Source organism: Xenopus laevis, chromosome 5L (assembly GCF_017654675.1).
Source record: "Xenopus laevis strain J_2021 chromosome 5L, Xenopus_laevis_v10.1, whole genome shotgun sequence".
Taxonomy (NCBI): Eukaryota; Metazoa; Chordata; class Amphibia; order Anura; family Pipidae; genus Xenopus; species Xenopus laevis.
In genome coordinates this window covers 109,790,190-109,807,960 of record NC_054379.1, presented here as the reverse complement: position 1 = coordinate 109,807,960, position 17,771 = coordinate 109,790,190, and the positions used below count along the sequence as shown (strand labels likewise).

The 17,771-nt window shown below is 36.7% G+C and overlaps 1 protein-coding gene across 3 annotated transcripts in view; it reads left to right on the top strand.

Annotated features, from left to right (window-relative positions):
• ovch2l.L (ovochymase 2 like [provisional] L homeolog) overlaps nucleotides 1-17,771 on the top strand; it is a 66,407-nt gene that overhangs the window by 8,381 nt on the left and 40,255 nt on the right. For all 3 annotated transcript variants that reach the window (XM_018261735.2, NM_001088873.1, XM_018261734.2), the window contains 6 exon segments: nucleotides 10,160-10,337; nucleotides 11,127-11,258; nucleotides 12,557-12,753; nucleotides 13,874-14,021; nucleotides 15,010-15,128; nucleotides 17,320-17,398. In XM_018261735.2, coding sequence (XP_018117224.1) covers nucleotides 10,160-10,337; nucleotides 11,127-11,258; nucleotides 12,557-12,753; nucleotides 13,874-14,021; nucleotides 15,010-15,128; nucleotides 17,320-17,398 — 853 coding nt within the window.

Below are 17,771 nucleotides of genomic sequence, written 5' to 3'. Positions count from 1 at the left end.
CATTTTAAAGCTAGAATAAAGCAAAAAATAATCTTAGTCTGCAGTGTTGATTTTTCAGCCTTCTTAAGCTCTCTCCGCAGCTCTCAGCTGTAGATATGATTTAAAAATCTTGTTTAAGTCTTTACATTTTTAGCTCTAAACCTCTGTGTGGAGAAACCCATGAAGCGGGTAAGCTGCTCCCTGCTGATATCTGACAATGCTCTCAGCTGAGACTGGTTTGAATAAAGCCTCCTTCCAAAGCAAATCTATTATTATCTGTTATTGTTCCTTTTTCTCTCACAGCTTTTGTAACCCTTGGCCTTAAAACATGAGTTCGAGCTCTGCAGATCAAGTGGATCTGTTCAATTTCTATGAGAACAAGTTCCATGGGAAGCCAACCGGTCTTCTAACTCAGTATCAGCCCACCCCTCCTATGTTTATCATCTCCAGCCCTCAGATGTCCATACCGAGAGAGGTTAAGAAATCTGCAATTTCTCAAATCAGAGATGCCATCACATCACAGGCTCTCACTAGCAATGCATCCACTTATAAAGGCACACTTAAATACATACTATAAAGAATGGATCATTTTAAATAGTGCTTGCGACTTTTAATAACCCTTTAGTGTTATTAAATGTGTTTGCATTAAGATGATCCCTGCCTCCGAGAGCTTGCTGATGCAGATAAAATACATAGGATTCAACATATAAGATTATCTGGAAACCTCTGGGGATAAAATAGTACAGGTTCCAACATGTATTTTTTTGTGATAAACTAATTTTAGCTTTGATTTTACTTAAAACCTTTAATCTTCATTTCACTGTCAATATTGTGTACACATAAGCATTTGCAAGACTTTACCAAAGCTAAATCAACGTGTCTGTAAAAACTGGAATACCAAAGCTTTATGTTTTCGTACTTCTGATTGCTCATTGGCGATGTGAAGATGGTTTTGACTGCCCTGCTGTGATGCACTAAAATCCATAATTTTACAATATTTGTTTAGTTAAGGTTAAAAGGGTGTAAAAAGCAAATGTGATTAATATTTGGTAGAAGAGATATTTGTCAGAGAAACACAACTAAGCCTTGTTCTAACTTTGAAGAAACACTATTTGTTTATAATAAGAAAATAGCGGGTAAATTATCTGTGGAAGCTGAAATTTCATCACCATTGAGCAGATATTCCTTGTTTTTGTGTCCATGAAATTTAATGTTACATAAAAATTAAAAGTTATAGGTTTAAATACGAGATGAAAAATTTGACGCATGGAATAATTCATCTTCTCAGCAATTATTTAACTTTGAATATACGATGAGCTCTTGCATATAAGAGAAAAAGAGTCCAACTTCATAGCCTCTACATATATAGCAATTCATGTCTTGGCCGGGAGATATATTGTCCACAATAAATTTGCGCTACTGTGGCAGATAAATCTCCCAAAAATGCTTCTCCACCAATAAAATTGACTGTTTCGAATTGTCTTTCTGAATTTGCTCAAAGTTGCCTCTCTGGGCTATACTACTAGTGATTTCTATTGTTGCCGGTGGAGAAGTATTTTCAGGAGATCTCTCCATTGGCCATTATCCTAAATAAGAATGGAAGGTGTCTGTTTCCAAATGCCTTAAAGGAGAACTCAACCAAAGAATTTAAAAAAAAACCCTACCTAGTAAGAAAGATAGTCCCCCCTACCTGCTTCCCCTCGCAGAATTCAATAGGTCTGAAAATGTCCATAAAATTTTTCCCACCTAACAGTGCAGAGTAAGGACAGTGGAGCCTGTGGGCTCCATCTATCAAATCTTCGTTTTTTTGGGTCCCCTTCGGATTACTTCATGTCCTCTTCAGCAATTTCCGGCACTTTTGGTGCATGCACAGTCGGTATGCTCCGGAAGACTGCTCCAACTAACTGCACATGCACCAGTACGGCGCTCAGTTACAGATGAAGACTCGGGATCCGGAACATGGCACCCACCCTTACTCTGCACTGTTAAGTAGGAAAAATTTTACGGACATTTTCAGACCTATTAAACTCTTCCAGGGGAAGCAGGGAGGGGGGACTATCTTGCTTAGTAGGTAGGGGCTTTTTATGATTGTTGGGTTGAATTCTCCTTTAAGGTTATTATTATGCCTAGACAGTGTGCCGACTGCTCATTGTATCCTGACAACTTCCTGACATATTAGCTACCCTTGTGACTGGCCAATGGCCAAAACTGGCCAACACTGGCCAATGGCTAAAGTTTACTAGGAAGAGTTACATATTAGAAAATCTCTTCTCTTTGCTCCCTGTTCCACTCTTAAAATTATCCACGTGAAAAGGGAGACAATATATTATGAGCATTATATACATAAACTTATCTTATATTCAGTCATAATACTCCAGTATATGTCTAAATGAATGCTAGACCAAACACAATGCTGAGACAACACAAAAGTCCTAACTATACAAAAACAGTTACTCCCCAATACACACAGATGAATTAAGGAGTTGTGTTTCTTTAAGAAAGTAGAAGTACTGTCTCTATAAGAACATTATGTTGAACATTTCCCTTAGTGTGTGGGTTCCTAAACATATAACAATAACAGAACATTTCACACAGTAATAACATTCCATTTACAAATGACACTGCCTTTTCCAAAGTGACATCTCAAATGTAAAAGTGCAATTTCCATTTTATTCCAACTAAAAGAAATAAATAGCATTTGCATTAAATGTACAAGCAATATATATATATATATAAAAAAAACTCTTGAGCAGTGAGCCAAGGAATTTCTAGTTTATCTCAGGAGAGCCTCTGGTTGACTACTTCTACTGTGCAGGGTCAATGTCCTACAAAAAATCAACTTGGATTGTAAGCTCTATAACTGCCTTCTTACTGTGTCTTATCACATGGCATCTCTGTATATTTATACTTATTTATTATAATGCTTGTCCTTTAAGTGTGTACTTTTAAATCTAGTTATACAAACAGTACATACATAAATATATACATACAACTTGACTTACAATGTTATACAGGGTACCTTTTCTGCAGGAAAAAAAATGGCAACAAAGAAAAGGCAGATGTTACCCGGTGTGCATAACAACAGGTTTCACTTGTTGCAGTACAAGTGCCATATTTTTGGCTACAAATGATTGTGTGCCTTTTCTGGACAAAATCTGCCCTATGTACAGTGACAGGGAGATCTCATTCATGCCTGTTATTGCACACAGGCACATGGTCATTTACAATGACCCAGTGTGCAAAGTGAAAAAAAAGTTGCATCAGACATTTTCTGCACTTTGCAGACATCGTAATTCGTTTTCTTTACTTCTTTATGTCTGCAGGTCTCTGGGCTCCTTTTCCTGGTGCAGAGACCTGCCGTTTGCCCTTTGGATCAAACGAGTGGGCTGGGGGTGGCACATAGGCAGGTGGTAAGAACAGGGCTTTGCTGCTCCTCCTGACCGAGCACAGGATTTTTCATTTAGCACTCATTGCAGAAAGCAGCATTCCTCAGGGTGCAAGTACTTGTTAAGGGGTACATATTCACCCCACTGAGCACTCTAGCGTTTGTGCCCTGGGAATTAAAAATGACTGCAATCATCGTGCCATGTTTAAAAAGCATCATGTGATATTAGCCTTGTATAGGTGGTATATAGTGTTAGGATCTGCAACAATTTCATACTGCTTACTGTACATCCGTCACAAAAATAACATATGATTCCATTACCCACATATGACTTTTTTGTTGGGTTGAGCTATAGCCCTGATATTGCTGTTGCCATTCAGATTACGGGCCATTTAAAAAGATGGGTTTTATTCACCCTTTGAAATGTTTTACCTAATGAAAATGCCTGCGTGAGTGCAGAGGACAGAAAGGGATAAATAAACACGACTTTCTCAATAGCATTTGCATTGAAACATAACTTTACAAGACCTTCAAAAACATATACTGTACATGTACTGTATATTGGAAAGTTGCTTAGTATAATTTATTTTCATTATTTATGCTGCAGTTTTTTTCCTTTGCGTCAACAAATGTTATATACATTTATTTGAAAAAAAACTCTTTTCAGATTAATAAAACCCTCTATTTTAAAACTTGCCTATACAGAAGCCTGTATGTAATCATAGCAGCCACAGTTGGTCTTTCTCATCTGTATTCAACTGTCATGTTTTCTTCAGATCACATTCACACCTTACAGGGACATTATCCCTTTTTTTAACTGCCATAAGTTTTATCCTTCATTTAAAGTAAACAAAAGGTATAATCACACCTTAGAAAATCCTTTTATTTTGACTATAAAAGCTGTATTTCTTGCTTGGGGGGATGGGCATGACTAGACAGTAGCTTGTCTGTAAACACAGCAGCTAATTCTCCCTTATCCACATTCTCCTGCTGCAGATTCCCATAGGCCATGCTGTGACCTTAAGGGTCAATGGCACATGGGGAGATCTCAACTTATTTTCCCCAGTCAAAATACCCTCCTCTGTCCTCTATTGAATCTATTGAAAGAATCAACATAGGGGGTTGTTAGGCACACAAAAAGTCATAAGATGAGAACAATGAAGATTTGGGGAGGCTCAACATCCCTGAAAAGTTTCTGCCTGATATATATTTACATATTTTTTAAAAACTCTCCCATGGAAAGCCATCTGTTGGTAGCCTTCCTAATTACAAATCTCATCCTCCTCCCATGATATCTGCTAAATGCAATGGCTTGCCTTGTAGACCACCGTATATAATGATGCACAACTCTATTAATAAGTAATAAAAGCTTTCTACTAGATGTCAATGCCTGAGCTTTTAGCGGATAGAGTGCTTAGTCTCTGGCATAGATCTTCTCTGCCTTATCTACATTTGTATTTACAGCAAGTGACAATGAACTGGAGGATGATTTCCTACAGTAAAGAGCACATTATGAACCTAATCTAAAGTTCAACTATTTATAAAAACATTCCATGGTTTTGTACAAACTTACGTATAATGGGTTTCCATTCCTATGTACTATATAATTGTTTTCTGTAACACAGCAACTGTATATTTGGTTTCCGTCCATTCCATCCAAATGATGGAAACAATTTTTAATCATTTATATATATTTATATATTTATATATAATCAAACAGAATGGAATGCACAACCATTAGTATGCAGAAACCTGGGTGCTAGTCTGAGAAGTATGTAGACAAAATGCAGGAATTGACAGCACTTCAAGGAAATACATCAAGTCAATAATTCAAATGAAAGTGGAGATTTAACATTTGTCTTTCCCTGACGAAGGCTCCTGTGCGGAGCCGAAACGTTAAATCTCCACTTTCATTTGAATTATTGACTTGATGTATTTCCTTGGAGTGCTCTCAATCCCTGCATTTTGTCTATAAATATATACTATCTACAGCTTGACCAGATGTTTTTTGACTCGCTGCGGGGGTTCATGGAATGGAAAACCGAACCTGGTTAGGATGAGAAGGGCTGAAAGGAGCCAAAAAGCCCTTCACAAGCAATTACATGCAAAGTGAAGCCTTCTGAAATCAGAAGGTATTTACTTGTCTCATGCCATACACACAGACAGCAGTCAGCTAAATTGCAATGGCTGCAAATCTTCGATTGCTCTTGGGTCTTTTCTATCCCTATGCTACTAGACTGAATGACAATGTTGATTATTGTAATTAAATGAGAACTTGTTAGTTGTACATGTAGAGCATTTTGGGAACCCTGGTGACAAATAGTATTATTACTCATGCTTATCCTGCCCTTTGGACTGGTAGGGCATAATACAGATATATTTCTTAATTTATATTTAAAGGGATCCTGTCATCAGAAAACATGTTTTTTTCAAAACGCACCAGTTAATAGTGCTACTCCAGCAGACTTCTGCACTCCATTTCTCAAAAGAGCAAACAGATTTTTTATATTCAATTTTGAAATCTGACATGGGGCTAGACATTTTGTCAATTTCCCAGCTGCCCCTGGTCATGTGACTTGTGCCTGCACTTTAGGAGAGAAATGCTTTCTGGCAGGCTGCTGTTTTTCCGTCTCAATTTAACTGAAGGAGTCTCAGTGGGACATGGGTTTTTACTATAAAGTGTTGTTCTTAGATCTGCCAGGCAGCTGCTATCTTGTGTTAAGCTGGCCATAGATGTTGAGATTTTTAAAAGATCCGATCCTCATCGTGAGACCACGATTTTCTCGGAACGATCATACGATCGTACGAATTGACCATCAACTAAAAAGACCAATTTGCCAGGAAAACAAAGGGGAGCTGCCTGCTTGGCCCTGCAAACATATATAGATTGCACTGGGACCAACAAAATTTTTTGACCTGGCAGATCAATTTTCTGACAGATGGCTGAAAAATCGTAAGATGCACGATCGTTCAAATCGCACTAACCGCACACACGATAATTTCGAAGGATTGGTCAGACTTCCCTAAAATCGGTCGTTCGGCAAGAAGAATCGTCGCATCTATGGGGAGCTTTAGGGAGCTGTTATCTGGTTACCTTCCCATTGTTCTTTTGTTTGGCTGCTGGGGGGGAAGGGAGGGGGGTGATATCACTCCAACTTGCAGTACAGCAGTAAAGAGTGATTGAAGTTTATCAGAGCACAAGTCACATGACCAGGGGCAGCTGGGAAATTGACAATATGTCTAGCCCCATGTCAGATTTCAAAATTGAATATAAAAAAATGTATTTGCTCTTTTGAGAAATGGATTTCCGTGCAGAATTCTGCTGGAGTAGCACTATTAACTGATTCATTTTGAAAAAGTTGAAAAAAAGTTTTTTTCCCATGACAGTATCCTTTTAAGTAGCTTTTTTGGGTTATTGTTTCAACGTAAAAAGTATGCTATCCTCACTGTATGTTGCAGAAGTAAATGGGAAGCAAAGTTGTGCTCCAGGTCCAGCCAATAAAACATTAGCATCTGGTGGCCTGCAGCTTAAATGGAAAAATACAAGATTCCTCTGCACTCAACCCATTATCAATATATTTAAGACAGAGACATTTTGTGCATACTGCTACTGAAAAATGCCTTACCCTTTAAACAAAACAGGGATTGTTTGTCCATATATTGCAATATATTTAAGCTGGCCAACTACGTCAAAGTCATCCCATATCTGGCCAGTCCTATGCTCAATTTTCATCTGATTCATTAAGAATTCTATTGCTTCATTATACATTTTACAAAGGGACTAAGTTTTACCTGCAACTTACTTGCTGCTTTCAAAGTAAAACTCCCAAACTTGGCTGCCCTTTTATTAGACACCAGTGGGATCACCTGACTATAGCTGGGAAGGGTGGGAGCTACAACATGGAGCTGGTCACTGCTCCTGTATAACTATAACAAACAAGGGAAAGTTGTGCTCACCACTAATTTTTAAAATCATTAGGCGGGGGTGCAATGAGGGTGTGACCACAAAATACATATGGAAAAAACAAGATTCCTCTGCACTCAACCCATTATCAATATATTTAAGACAGAGACATTTTGTGCATACTGCTACTGAAAAATGCCTTACCCTTTAAACAAAACAGGGATTGTTTGTCCATATATTGCAATATATTTAAGCTGGCCAACTACGTCAAAGTCATCCCATATCTGGCCAGTCCTACGCTTAATTTTCATCTGATTCATTAAGAATTCTATTGCTTCATTATACATTTTACAAAGGGAAGAAACAACACGGATTGGTATCCCTGTGTGTATATATAAATATAATACACAAAAGCCATGAATATCCTGTAAATTATATCCTTATAAACGGTGAGTTCTGATGTCATCAGTTATAAACGGTGAGTTCTGATGTAATTTCTGTCACATGACTCATTGAAATTTGTGTATTATAATAAATAAAGTACCCCCAGTTGTAAAATATGAGGATATTAGAAGTTACCTCGGAGTTCCATGACCTGTATAAAAACACTCGGCCTTCGGCCTCGTGTTTTTATATGGTCATGAAACTCCTCGGTAACTTATAATATCCCTATATTTTACAAAAGGGGGTACTTTATTCACTATATATTGGATCCTTCTTTAACCAAAGCTATAGGTGGAGGTCTGACCGGGTCAGATGAAAAAATATTAATATAGTTTGAGAAAAAAGAAACCCCACCAAATAGAAGTTTCTATACCTATACCAAGTCAAATTGAACCATGAATTGCAAAATCAGGCTGATTAATGATAATAATAATTCATTAATAGAAGTGCTGGCTAATAAATTAAGTAAAGTGCTAGTGCAAATAAATAACGTGAAATTAATCAGTCCGAGGGCTGATAACAAAATTAATTATTTCTGAGTCCAATGGGTGTATTACCCCACCAATACATTCCAGTAATACCCCTTAATAAATAAATTCATTCATTAATTTATATAGAGTGTGATTGAACAAGATAAATATAGTAAATTGATATTGGAATAAATTACACCAATAAAGTGCGGTGCAATAAATAGGTTAAAAAATGAGACTTGGTAATTAATTAAATGGTTAAAAAGGAGTTGGTACTCAATTTCATTCCACCCCACCCACAATACAACAGACTAATGCTGAGACTATAATAAGCTCACCAGGGAAACAGAAACTAGTATCCAAAACATACATGTACATTGCATCTCAAGAATATGACCCCAGACCCAGGGTCAAACTTAAGTGGGAAAGTAGTGGAGTTCACTTAGAACCCGATGACTGGGAGGAGTTGGAGGACAACCTCTATCTCCCTCTAATCAGTACAAGAGACAGGCTCATTCAATTCAAAATTGTACATCAAACATATTTAACACCCAGAAAACTGCAACTTATGGGCCGCCTAGAGCATTCCAGATGTCCTCGCTGCAACTCACCAGATGCCGATTTTATGCACCTTATATGGTACTGTCCAGAGATACAGACATTTTGGAAAAAAGTAATGAAGTTCTTAGCTGACGAATTTGCTCTACCACAAGTATTGAACCCAGTTACCTGCCTACTGGGAGTAACGGATGCTCTGGTACCCAGAACCCACTCAAGATTATTGATGAGAGCACTTTTGTTCTATGCCAAGAAAACAGTAGCCCTACACTGGATGGGGCCAACACCTCCCACGCTTAAAAATGGATAAATCTCATTAATTCCCAGCTGGAACTTTATAAGTTAACATATCTTGCCAGAGGCTGTCCACAGAAATTCGAACGTATATGGTCTCCTTGGCTGGATTCACCCGCAACGACGACCAAATAAGTATAATGTGAAATTTCATCATATTCTCTCCATGTCTACCCTTCTTTTTCCTTCCTTCTTATTTCCTTCTTTCTTGTTGTTCATGAAAACTTAATAAAAAGTTACTATTAAAAAAAAAAAGGAGTTGGTAAAAAGATGGCCAAATTTCAGAATGGGTTAAAAGGTTATTCGGTCATATTCCAAGAATAGAGTTAAGAGAAATTGGAAAATATAGTAGGTGGAGTTGTCCCAAAAACTAACTGCCTATTTTGTTTCTAGAGCCTGGGACACCACAAAGTCAAGGCAGAACAGGGTAACCGGAGCTGTGGTCTTGTAATTTAAATTACCCTAACAGTTAAAAGAGGCTAAATAGCCCTAAAAAACCACAAACTCACGGCCCCTTAGAATGGAAGGAAGATAAAAGAGGTGGTATAGTAAAGTATTTAGACCAAAATTCCTGCCCCCATAAAGATATCCAGTATATTCCCCTAATGGAATTGTTGCTTCAGAATCAAATTTGTTAAGATAAGGAGATCAATTTTCAAGAGAACGCCGACGCGCGTTTCGCTTAGAAGCTTTGTCAAGGCGAAAAGACATTTTACAAAGGGACTAAGTTTTACCTGCAACTTACTAGCTGCTTTCAAAGTAAAACTCCCAAACTTGGCTGCCCTTTTATTAGACACCAGTGGGATCACCTGACTATAGCTATAGCTCTGAGTGCAGAGGAATCTTGTATTTTTCCATATGTATTTTGTGGTCACACCCTCATTGCACCCCGCCTAATGATTTTTTAAAAATTAGTGGTGAGCACAACTTTCCCTTGTTTGCTGCAGCTTAAATGCAAATATTAGTTTGACTGCAAAGGGTTACTAATACTATTCTGCCTAAAACTTTAATTGAAGATGATCTATTTTTTGTTACATGAACTAAACAGAAAGGTGGTCTAGTACTTTATATCTGGCATTATTGCATTATGATAGAATATGCCCAGCATTGTGCTCTGGCTTACAGGTGGAGTCTGAGGACCAGGTTATTGCCAACTTCTGCGGGAAAGAAAGCACTGACACAGAGCAAGCTCCAGGTCAACAGATTATTACATCACCTAGTAATTTTCTAAGCCTCACCTTCCGGTCTGATTTCTCCAATGAGGAGCGCTTCACAGGGTTTGATGCTCATTATAGCGCAATAGGTATGTGCCTTTGACTTTGCCTCCGTCTCATTTTAAAGAACACTTACCGTCAAAAAGATTAAGGGGCCAATTCACTAACAATCAAATTTTGTTTTATTCAACAAATCTCTAAAAATTCATGGTTTTCCTATTTTTTAAAAGCTCTAAAAATTCTAGATTTATAAAATTTAAAAATCACGAAAACCACTAATACAAAACTTCGGATTCAATTCGACCATATCCTGCTGAAAAAGACCAAATCTTGGCGGAATCCCTAACAGAATCCAGGATTCTGTGCATCCCTAATTCTTATTAAAATTCAGGTGCAAAGATAAGACTACTCCACTTCCACTTTTATGTTTCTCTGGGTCACTCAAATGACAGTGAATGCCTGCCATGTACTGTAAGAGACTGCGTTTGAGCAGCATATATGCATCCACCAGTCCCCTAGCTTGCCATTCATAAGTACTCTTTGCCTTGAACTAGATCCAAAATATAAGAAGGACCTGTACGTTCAGCTTATCAGCACAGGGGGCTCACACATGTGAATGGTGCCCAGTCTGGCAATTATAAATGACCCCATATATCTGTTTGCCCAGAATTTTCAAATAAAATATCTTTTGTCTTCAACATGGTTATAATAAACAAACATTTGTTATAATAAATAATAAACATTTGTTATAAAAAACAACAAATGGGAGCCCAATTAGAATGTGCATTGTAGCAATTATGGCTACATACTGCACTTTCTTTTTGTAACTATACTACAAGGGATAAAACCTTATTTTATTTACATTTTTATATTTTCAGATATAGACGAGTGTACAGAGAAAAGTGATGAAGATCTGGTTTGTGACCATCACTGCCACAATTACATTGGAGGGTTCTACTGCTCCTGCAGATTTGGTTACCTCTTGCACACGGATAACAGAACATGCAAAGGTACTTCCTAATAGCCAGGGTTGGTCACCACCCCCTTTCTTGTGAACAGTTAGCTCACATATTTATATCAACAAGTGCTGTCTCATATGCTTATACTGTATATCCAACATGCCATTTATTTATATGCCAACTATATAATTCCGTGATATTTGGGCATGACTTGACACATTTGCAGCAGAGACTTGTAATGCATTAGCTTTTAATGAAAGCGGAACCACACTGGGGTGGCATAACTGATGCATTTCACTGTCATAATTGCAAGCTTCCAAGACTACTACAGTCTTTCATAGGCATCTAACTCTAAGTAAGTCAGCCAGGATCAGGTGTGATTTGAGTTTTTTCTGTGATTTCAAATCAACCTGACATCTGTGGGGCCTATAGAAATGAATATGGCACTTCAAAATCTTTTGGGGATTTTAAACAGAAAAATCTGTCTTTGGCAATTCCTTGGGTAAACAATTGAACAGTAACCCTAGAAAAAATTGCATTTGAATTTTCAGGTTGGAGATGCAAAAAAGATAGGCAAATAATTTAAAATAATTTACAAGTTACAAAAAAAAATTCAATTGCAATTTATCTTAGGAACATACTGTCTACATAATACTCAGTTACTTTAAAGGGTTATTGCCCCATTTAAAGGAGAAGGAATGGTTAAAACTAAGCCTTATCAGAAAAGTCCCCCTAAATATACCAGTAAACCCTCAAAGTAGTGCTGCTCAGAATCCCCTGTCAAAAGAAACACTGCATTTCTTTCCTTCTATTGTGTACATAAGGGCTTTTGTATCAGACGTCCTGCCTTCATCTTAAACCTTCTTGCCCCTGGCGTGAGCATGCTCAGTTTGCTCCTCTTCCCCCCCCCATTCCCTGCTGTAATCTGAGCCCAGAGCTATAAGTGAGCAGGGAGAGACTCAGGCAGGAAGTGATGTCACACCAAGTTAATACTGCAGCTGCTATCCTAAACAAACAGTGAACTTCTAGAGCTTTTTACTCATGTATGGTAAAACATTCTACAGAATAAATATAGCATTCTGGCTTGCACTATTGCAGCTAATCTATTGGCAATAAAATGCCTCAGTAGCTTTCCTTCTCCTTTAATCCCCCAAAAATAGCAAACATGCTCCCTCTGCTCAACCTGTAACTATAGATTTATATGGTTTCACATGTTTTGTTGGCTAACAAACACATATAGGTGTTTTAAAATGCAGAATAATGAGCATATGAGTAGAAAATGAGTTAAGCAATTTATCAAACTCTTCATGATCAATATATTGACACTTTTTCATGAACCTCATTTGCAGTGGAATGCAGTGATAATCTTTTTACCCAAAGAAGCGGGTTAATTTCAAGTCCGGACTATCCCGGTCCATATGCCAAGAGCTCAGACTGTCGATATAGGATTGAGCTAGAAGAAGGTTTTGTTATAAATCTCCATTTTGATGACAACTTTGATGTTGAAGATCACCCGGAAGTCAAGTGCCCTTATGATTACTTAAAGGTATAAAGGTCACAATGTGAATCAGTAATTAAATAATGCTTTATTATTGTACATTGTCTTTATTAAATCTGCTTAACAGTATACATGGATTGCTGCAGAGGTCACAGGGGCCGATTCAGAAAAGGTTGTTATTCCTCAACGCACAGTTTTGTGTGTTAAAAAACAATGTTTATTTAAGGAACGATTAATCATAGTATTTTCACACTCACTAACAGACATATTGCAAGTGGAAATTCTACATTACCACAAGGCGGTATTCTAATTACATTGCGATACTTATAGAATGAATCCTAATTTATAATTCACAAACATATTTTAAGCGATAAAAGCATAAAATAGTGTGATAATTACTGTTAAATTTAACACCTCCCAGCAGTAGGCATTACTAAATGACATCAAATGGATTAAGAATGGAGGAAGAATTAGTGAGGAGCTGTAGGGCAGCAATTAAAGGCCTTTATGAGGAGCTGGAGCCTTACCTACAACCACTAACACATAGACCAATGCTGTCCCTGGCATGGTGAAACTTCTGAGCTCCCTTAATTTTTTCCGCAAATGGTAGTTTCCATAAAGTTGGATGGATATATGGTGGAGTGCCACAGTCCACATTTTCACAGTCCCTTGGACTAGGGATGTAGCGAACCGCCGAGTATGTGTTCGCGAACGCCAAGAAAATGACCTCTGTTGCTACATTAGACTCAATGCGCATTGCTTTAAGCAGGCTTTATTTAGAAGGCTCCCTTTGCACATCAGGAATCTTGTGGAATAGTTAGAAGAGAAGTTGAGATCTGGGCAGGCAGAGTTTGTGTGAAACAGTAGGCTGAGTTAAGTGGCACAACAAAGGGACCTATAAATTTAAATCCCAGCAAAAACCTTTTCACCTGTAGTCAAGACTTGTGGTGATAGTAATTATGCTGCAAATCATGAAAAGAAGGTGGCATTGTGGTTAATGTATATGGTGATTAGTATCAATTTTTTGCACATTGCGCTCCCACAGTAATGTCACAATTACACAATATACACAAGTATTGTGCTACAGTCAGAATGTTTGAGACCTACAAAAGATTTCAGAATTGTACTGTTTCATGAAGGTTGTGCAATAACTTGTGTCTGTTTATAGATAAAAACTGGAAAAAAGGAATTTGGCCCACTGTGTGGAGAGAAATCGCCCGGAAGAATAGAAACAGGAAGCAACAGCGTTCAGATTCTCTTCCATAGTGACAATTCTGGGGAAAATGGAGGATGGAGATTGTCCTACTCTGTAACAGGTGACAGACATAATTGTTCCTGGTGTCCTTCATCCATAAATACTACATGACCAACATACAATTACTAACTACTAAAATCATATATCATCTTCAACAATAACTATTACATACCCAACAGTTACCTTTCAGCAAGGCCACCTTTCCACATCCAGTCCAAACGTATGTGCAACTTCAATATTGTATATATGAAAGGATAAGCCAAAGGCAGAATAACTGCAATGTGCATTTATTGATATGACATGTTTCGGATATAACAACCCTTTATCAAATATATCATCTTCATTCTGTCACTTAAGTACATGACATTATATAATTTCTTCCAGCTTTGTGTGTTTCTACTATTATTACGGAGTACATTCACAGAATGTATTATTATTATTATTAATAACTTCATAAAGACTTCAGACAATCTTGAAAATGGCTTTGGGTATGATCATTAATTTCTCTGCAGTGTTCTGTGTTGAACACATATTCACAAAAACAGATTCATAAAATATTGAATTAATATGTTCTCTTTCAAGGTCCAGGACGTGTTTTCTACATCAAGCTATGTATCTGTAACACTGTAGCTTCTCTATCTTTTAAAGCACAATGTTTAGTGTTTTATGAATAATATGATAACATATGATGTGTTAGGAATGTATCATGTTTGGAAATCTCCCCCCATTGCTATACCACTGGGTAAAACAAGAGCACTGAGTAAATTCCAAAGCTGGTTTATTAAATCAATTATGCTGACATTAACATATGGTTGCATGTCTTTTAGCAAATGGGAGAATGAAGGATTGCCAGTTACAGAGGAAAACTGCAGAGAGTGTTTGTCCCATATATAAACCATTATTCTTTCCCCCATGGCTGTGACATTTAACCCAGAAACACAACAATCTCCAGTGGCTTTTATTGAATTAATATATGGTACATATTGCCATACTAATGAAAATACAGACAAAATACTTTATCCATACTGTTTATTATGTTTTCTCTTTAGGTATGCCATGTCCAAATCTGCACCCGCCAATGAATGGAAAACTTGAACCTCCTCAGTCTGAATATACATTTAAAGATCAGGTTGTAATTAGCTGCAACCAAGGGTACCGAGTGCTGAAGGTGAGTTCACTTTAACACAATGGCAAAATATTACACATATAAGGGATTCATTTACTAACACTAAGCACAGCAATAGGTGCAGAAATTGATGCATATTTGTGCCCATTAAAATGGCATACCCAAATGCCCTTAGCTGTGTGCCAATATTGCAGTTGAGGTGAATGACACTCAGTTACAAGGGAACCCTTTACCTAACACCTTCTTTAACCAGGCAGTAAGTACATGGTAACTTTTGTGTAATGGGACAAGTTGAATCAAAAAGCACTGATGGACATTTAAGCATATGGGCATATCTCACTTAGGAGGTGCACCTTATCTTACAGGAGAAGTTTGAATTGCTTTTACATGCAGTTTACTAAACAATGTGCCTATGGTATCTGGCAGAGAATTTTGCAACTGGGCAATGTTAGTGACTTTTATTATATAACCGCATAAGTTTCCCCAGGTGCAGTAACCTATAGTACCCAATCAGCAGGTAGTATTTACTGGTCACCTGTTTAAAGCAAACATCTTATTGGTTGCTATAGTTTGATGCACCTGGGCAAACTTAAGGTCTTTTATTACATGTGGTTGTAGGTGTTCTTGGAATAAAATAGCTCAAGCTTGCATTATATGAGGCAAGCTGTCATGTCTTTCTAAATTACATTGGGGGGCATTATCTACTATATATACATATAATGCACACCATTGTTTATTATTGTGGTTGTATGTGGTTCTAGTGCTGGGGGTGGTACAGAACATGTCAAAGAAGAGTAGTGGCAGTAATTGTGGTGCTGTGATTGTGAGGTTGCAGGGTGCAGTTTCACAACATTTCGCATACCACCTTGCTGATTATGCACATGTAGCGGTGCCAACCCAGTTGCAATTATTTGGATTTGCTTCTGGAAAAAGTGGTATAGATATAGGGACCTGTTATCTAGAATGCTTGAGGCCTGGGGTTGTCCAGATAACTGTTCTTTCCATAATTTGGATCTTAATACCTTGTCTACTAGAAAACCTTGAAACATTAAATAAACCCAAGGAAATAATTAATATAAACTTGGATTATTTGGATAAAATGGAGTCTAAGGGAGACGGCCTTCCTGTAATTTCGAGCTTTCTGGATAATGGGTTACGGATAACAGATCCCATACCTGTAGTCTATTTCTGGTCTGACCAGTGTTTACCAAAATTAAATCTACTGTGATTGCATGTTCCATGATAGTAAACTTATAAATATTACAGGTATAATCTCTATTATTCGGTAAGCTTGGGAAATAAGTTTTTTCCAGATAAAGGGTCTCCTTACTTAAAATCTACTAAAAACATTTAAACCCAACAGGATTGTTTTGCCCACCAATATGGATTCATGCAGCTTAGTTACAATCAAGTATAAAGTACTGTTTCAATTTTATAGAGAAAACAGATAAATGGACTCTATATGGAGGCAATTCAGAGCTTTCTGGATATCAGGTTTCCAGATAAAATATGCTAAACTTATATATGTATATATTTGAGTCATATACTATATAATATATCATATAATATATAACATTATAATGTTAAGTAGTTACAAGAAGGAATTGATTTCCACTGAAGCCATTGATAAATAGATTCCACTGAAGCCATTGATAAATAGATAGATAAATAGGCATGTATATAAAATTGCAAAAAGAAAGCTGTTGCACTCGAGGGACTTTATGGAAAAGTGAAAACATATTTTATTTAGATCAACGTTTCTAACCTTACTGTGGTCTTTAAGACCCCAGTGAGGGTCAAAACGTCAATCTAAATAAAATGTTTTTTCACTTTTCCATAAAGTTCCTCCAGTGCAAAAGCTTTCTTTTTGCAAATATATATATATATATATATATATATATATATATATATATATATATATATATCTATACACACTGTATATATATATATATATATCTATATATATATATATCTATATATCTCTATATCTCTATATATATATATATATATATATATATATATATATATATATATATATATATATATATATATATATATATATATATATATATATATATATATATATATCTGTTGGGGCCAGGGCATTATCTCCATTTGAGGTGTGTGCAGCAGTCCTACAATTTTTATATACTGTATGTATAAACAGTGAAGGAAGGAATTGCTGTAAATTCAGTATTAATAAATTAAACTGTATGTCTATATGCTTATCTAGGATAATGTTGAGATGGAGAGTTTACAGATTGAATGTCGAAAAGATGGAACATGGAGTAACCAAATTCCACCGTGTCAAAGTAAGAGCTAAAGATTTAAGGCGTTGCTTTCTTTGAAAGTGTGAATTAGTTCATCTTTTGAAGATTTTGTTCCTTTTCATTTCTCATTGTGTCTATGGAATGGTAAAGTTCACAGTTGTTATTGAAGGCTGTTGTGCATAATTAACAATTTTCAATGGAAAAGCATCTCTTGATTTAACCAAGGCCTTCCCACCCCCTTTTTTAATGTTTACTTTGTTGCATTTGCTATTCTTCCACATTTCTTTCACAGCATTTTCTTTATGTTTCATATCTCTTTGTGTTAATGACTAAATAAATAACAAATGGGCTTACTATTTAAAATTTTCAGTTACAAGATGTGTCATCAGAATTTGTAATAAATCCCAAATGTGTC